Source organism: Sinocyclocheilus grahami, unplaced genomic scaffold (assembly GCF_001515645.1).
Source record: "Sinocyclocheilus grahami isolate Dianchi unplaced genomic scaffold, SAMN03320097.WGS_v1.1 scaffold39.1, whole genome shotgun sequence".
Lineage (NCBI taxonomy): Eukaryota > Metazoa > Chordata > Actinopteri > Cypriniformes > Cyprinidae > Sinocyclocheilus > Sinocyclocheilus grahami.
In genome coordinates this window covers 6,479-12,311 of record NW_015505218.1, presented here as the reverse complement: position 1 = coordinate 12,311, position 5,833 = coordinate 6,479, and the positions used below count along the sequence as shown (strand labels likewise).

The following is a 5,833-nucleotide window of genomic DNA, read 5'->3' as shown; positions in this document are numbered from 1 at the left end:
AGACAGAAAGACAAAAGACAGACAGACAGAAAGAAAGAAAGACAAAGAAAACGAAAGAAAGAAAGTTATGGGTAAATTAAATGACACTTCAATCAAACTGCATTAAAACATTATCTGTAAACAAATTGCTAATTAAACCGTGTAAGAGCTAAAAAAAAAAAAGTGTTATTACCGGGCAATTAATTAAATCTCTCTCTTCTCTTTCACGATTAGATCAGCAGCGCTGAGGTTTGGAGATGCGCAGCGTCACGTCGAGGGGGAAGTTAGTGATTCTCAGGGTGTTTTTAAGGGGAGTCACTTTTGATGCATTAGATCCTGCCAAGGTTTATTTTGTTAAGTTGATAGCCGTGTCGAGAAAGCTCAATGAACGTGCTAATGGGAGAGCGTTTGCACGACAAAACCACTCAAATGACCGATGCCACGTGTAGTCGTTTGACACAGACACTGCAACAAAATCCAATTAGTCAAACCATCTCTGGAAAAGCATTAATGAAATGAATCAACATTTCTCTACACACTGCTTATTAACAGTGCCAGCAGCTGAGAGAAAACTAAAGGACCTCACTCCGTCATAATGTACTCATCTTCTTATTGTTTTAAGCTTTATAGCTTTACCTCTGATGTGTTACTAAGCTTCAGGATTTCAATTAATCAGACATGCATTTTTTTAATTTAACCTTAAAATGGAATTCAGAAAAATGAAAACAGAAGATACGGAATTTGAGTAAAAATAAAACTGAATTTGGAAAAAATAACACTGATTTTATAGTGAGCTAAATTGTTATGTGCAGTTTAGTGTGCAAGGCTTTCAAAGTGAACATAGGGAACTTTCTTTCCAAATTCAGTTTTATTTTTAGCCAAGTTCCAGTCTCGGTTTAAACGTTCTGGATTCTATTTTAATAGTCAATTAAATGCCCAATTAACTGAAATCATGGAACTTGCACAACTTAAATGAAGAGTTCACACAAAATGAACATTCCGTCATGATTTACTCACCCTTGTGTTTTTCTTCCTTCTGTTGAGCACACAAGAATTGTTGAAGAACGCTGATGGTAGCCATTGACTCCCACAGTACGGAAAAATACTATGGAATTCAATGGCTTCCAGCAACTGTTCAGTCACCATGTTCCACAGAAGAGGGTAAATGATGACTTTATTTTCTAACTACAACTAGAAAAGTATGTGTTTATAAAAAAACAACAACACAGAGATGCACAGACTTCAAATTTTAATTTAAAAAAAAGTGTGCCTTTTTTGTAACATTCCACGTTATACATGAAACTGCATTTTTATGACTGGATTCCACTATTGGGCCCTACATACTTCATCCATTATGAGTGTGGATGGACAGATTTAATGTATGCATGCTACTAGGTGGACCTGTTCAGTTTTTATTTGAGCATTAAGCAACTTGAATATATGCAGCTGTAAAATAAATATTAATAATTTATTTTAAAAATAAAATAATCAGGGTGTGTATGCTCACGAGTGGACTGTGCTGATGATGAAAACAGTCACATAGCATGCAGACAATAGAAGTATATTTTGGGCTTGACGTTCATCATTTTCTAAATCTGAACAATCTCTCATACGACACGCAATAATCAAACTACGCTCCGCAACACTGATTCCAAACCTGGAACATCTACAATGCGAGTAAAATCACTCACATATGCAACTAAACTTCCACAATATGCGACTAAATAATGTCTATCATTAGCCACTGGCTAATACATTGTTAGATTTCACAGTTGAGAACAAGCAGAAGGAGGTTGCTTCAGTAGTGGGCAGAACAATCTCACTGGCTCACCTATTCATCGACTACATTTAGATTTCAGCAAATCAGTTTGGGCGAATGCAGACAGTGTGATTAATATTCATTAACCCAAGCAGCTCATTAGAGCTTAGCATGTTTTATGTTGTTAGCAGTAGTATTAACTTATCCATATTATTGTTAGTTTTGTTTTACTAAAACACAGAATGACTAGGGCTGCACGATAAATCAAAATGGAATCGAGATCTCGATTCGACAGAAGCTGCGATTGTCGTGCGTATCTTTCAGTGAAGCACGGTTCTGTAGCATGCAGACAATAGAAGTATATTTTGGGCTTGACGTTCATCATTTTCTAAATCTGAACAATCTCTCATACGACACGCAATAATCAAACTACGCTCCGCAACACTGATTCCAAACCTGGAACATCTACAATGCGAGTAAAATCACTCACATATGCAACTAAACTTCCACAATATGCGACTAAATAATGTCTATCATTAGCCACTGGCTAATACATTGTTAGATTTCACAGTTGAGAACAAGCAGAAGGAGGTTGCTTCAGTAGTGGGCAGAACAATCTCACTGGCTCACCTATTCATCGACTACATTTAGATTTCAGCAAATCAGTTTGGGCGAATGCAGACAGTGTGATTAATATTCATTAACCCAAGCAGCTCATTAGAGCTTAGCGTGTTTTATGTTGTTAGCAGTAGTATTAACTTATCCATATTATTGTTAGTTTTGTTTTACTAAAACACAGAATGACTAGGGCTGCACGATAAATCAAAATGGAATCGAGATCTCGATTCGACAGAAGCTGCGATTGTCGTGCGTATCTTTCAGTGAAGCACGGTTCTGTGATCAGCAGTAAATCTCCATCCGAAGGCCAGAGAAACTCCAAATACGCCTCGCAGAAGAAACCCAGAAAATGCCCATCTCTGCAGCTGAATAAACAGAAGATTCAGCTGCTTTCATTGATTCAGCGTGACTAATAAACACACGACTACGGCAATACACGGTTTATCTGAGTTATTAATATAATTTTCATTAAAATAAAGTATATTTATAACGCAATGCCTTTATCACTGCTTAAATACTGTGAAATATGTTGTGTGCCTTATTCTGTGTAAGAAGCCACATCATCTCACAGAGGGATTTATTTCAAACACTCGACTGACGTTATGAAGTGACACTCAACTGACGTTATGAAGTGAGTTTGGAGTAAAAATTGTATTAAATGTGGTATTTTCACATGCTTTCAGATGGAGCAGCATTTACTTCACAGAGCCGTAGTTCACTCAGAAGCTGTGCAAACAGCTGTCATTATCGCCAACGATTTCTTGATTTCAGAATCGCAGAATCGTAGTTAACTTGTCAGTGAACTACGGCTATGTGTAGTAAATGCTGCTCCATCTGAAAGCATGTGATGATGATTGCCTGCTGATTACAGAACCGGCTTTTTTAACAAAATGCGCATGACAATCGCATTCGATTAATCGTGCAGCCCTAAGAATGACCAATACGAAAAATTTAAAAAGAACAGCATTTATTCAAAACATAAATCTTTTCTAACAATCTAAGCCTTTGCGATCACCTTTTATCAACTTAACACATCCTCCTAGCTGAATAAAAGTATTAATTTCTTTCAAAAAAAGAAAGAACAATAATTTACGATGCCAAACTTCTGAACGGTAGTGTATATTGTTACAAAATATATTCTATTTTAAATAAATACTGTTCTTTTTAACTTTTTATTCATCAAAATATCCTGAAAAAAGTATCACAGGTTCCAAAAAATATTAAACGGCAACATTGATAATAAATCAGCATATTAGAAAGATTTCTGAAGGATCATGTGGCTCTGAAGACTGGAGCAATGATGCTGAAAATTCAGCTTTGACTCACAGAATTAATTATATTTTAAAGTATATTAAAATAGAACACTGTTTTACATTGCAATAATATTTCACAATATGACTTTTTCTGTATTTTTGATTAAATAAATGTAGCCTTGATGAGCAGAATACACATACATACATATATATATATGGCAAACTAACCTGTGATGGAGGAACAGCATGAAATTGATTCAAAACATCACCTTTTGTGTTCCCCGGAAGAAAGTAATAAAGGTTTGGAGTAAATTAACTTACATTTTTGGGTGGCCTAACCTTGTAAGAAATGGCAAAAGCTAGTTAGATCAACATTTGAGTGTGTAAGATCCTGTTAGCGAGGCTCTCCTGCCGTCTGCAGGGCTTTATAGCCTGTGATGCAAATGTAAAACTTAGGCCAGGGTGTTTATTCCAGTAGGTTTGTGATCATAACGACAGTCAACGTGTATTGCTGGGAAGTTTATATCTCTTTTGACTGGAATGATTCAGTTTCTAGAGAGTGGGCAAGAATTACTTTTACGTTTTGATCTGGTCAGAGCATGAAATCTTACATTTTCACACGAGTTCCACTGATTTCTACACATGCTTTATCACAAAAAGCTTCTTTTTTTGCATGTTCACCTAAAACATTTGGGTAACTCCATATTCAAAGGTGCATCAGACAGTAATATAATCCAGATTATGATCTGTCCGGCCTGTCTAGAATATTCTAATTCTTTGGCAAAGCTGCTACAGTGCACTGCTCATTTCTAGACCAACTTAAAAGACATGATTCAGTTAGGCATTAAAGTCTGTGAAATAAAACTAATCAAAAAGACATAAAAGAAGAACCGTATGGAAATTGTTGCGAGAAGGCCTAAAACTTTGCCGTGACTACTACAGGAGTTACTCACTGAGAACATGGCTGGTGCTGGTGCTTACCCTGACTGAGAGGCCATGGCCTCAACCAATGAACCATTGCAAGAGGATTGAGAGAGAAGATTCCAGACAACTCGATGGTTCTTCCCAGCAATGGCTCCCTCTCGTTTAGTAGCGTCCACTTCGAGGCACGGTTTCTTGATCGGCAGCTTTCCCACTTCAGTCGTCGATGCTGTATTTCCTGGGAGTTGAGATAAATCTGACTCAGGGAGGGGAGGTTACAGTCAGTCTGAGGAACAAACCACTGCGCTGAACAGAGGAGACACAGCTACAACATACAGGTGAGGACTGAAGCATGATGATCGGTACCAAATCTACAAATCCTAGCAACCATTTGACCATCAAGTGAAAAAAACAACACATATACCCAACTAAACAAAATGCTTGAATGTTTCACAGAGTCTACACTAACAACAAACCCATCCTTCTACATTTGATCAATATTATGTCCACGTGAAGTTACCTACACAAGTCCTTTTTCGCTGAGAGCAAACACCCCTCCGAGTGCTGTGGAGAATGGTGCAGTCCACCAGCGCCCTTATAAGGACTCCCCTCTGTGACGGTAAGAGTCGCAGCAGCCAATCAGCTGCTGTCTCTCAGTAAACGCATGCCCTCCCCCACTTGGGTCTGAGCCAACACCATCAACTCAGTTTCCTTAAAGGGCCAGAAGCAGTTTTTCTCCGAGTCCAGAGGGAAAGCACGTCAAAAACATTAGTAAACCCAGGAGGTGATGAGGCAATTAGATGCAATATGGGAATCACCAAAAAACAATTCTGACTAACCATTCTGGGTCGAGCTGCATAAACATAGCCACTATGTTAAAACTGTGTCTTTAGTTTGACCAACTAGCAGTTAGCCAAGTCTTAATCAGTCTTACACTAGTCTTGATCAGTCTTACCAGACTAACTTTTCAGTCTAAGCAGTTTAGGCAAGTTTAGGCAGTTTAGGCAATATGAAAATTAAGCATATCGCCCAACACAAACACCTAAATTTAACAACTACCTTATTAATTATTAATAAGCAGCAACTTAGAAGTTTGAGGCAAAAGCTGTAGTTAATGGTTTGTTAATAGCCAGAATTTGACCTTAAAATAAAGTGTGACACCAAACTTTTTATTTTGAAAAATCACACACTGAAATGACAGGAACAAATGTTTGTAAATGAAACCATTTAATTTTACATCGTGACTTGGTATAATTCTAGAGGGAAATTATGACGCTAAACCAGGTGGGTCGATGGTAATTAG

At 37.5% G+C, this 5,833-nt stretch overlaps 1 protein-coding gene across 1 annotated transcript in view; it reads right to left on the bottom strand.

Annotated features, from left to right (window-relative positions):
- The window catches only part of LOC107581966 (AF4/FMR2 family member 4-like), a 23,084-nt gene extending 18,052 nt beyond the window's left edge, over positions 1–5,032 (bottom strand). Inside the window, exon 1 of the mRNA XM_016267662.1 lies at positions 4,591–5,032. Coding sequence (XP_016123148.1) covers positions 4,591–4,607 — 17 coding nt within the window. The 5' untranslated portion in view covers positions 4,608–5,032. The remainder of the gene's footprint in view (positions 1–4,590) is intronic.
- Positions 5,033–5,833: the final 801 nt, after the last annotated feature.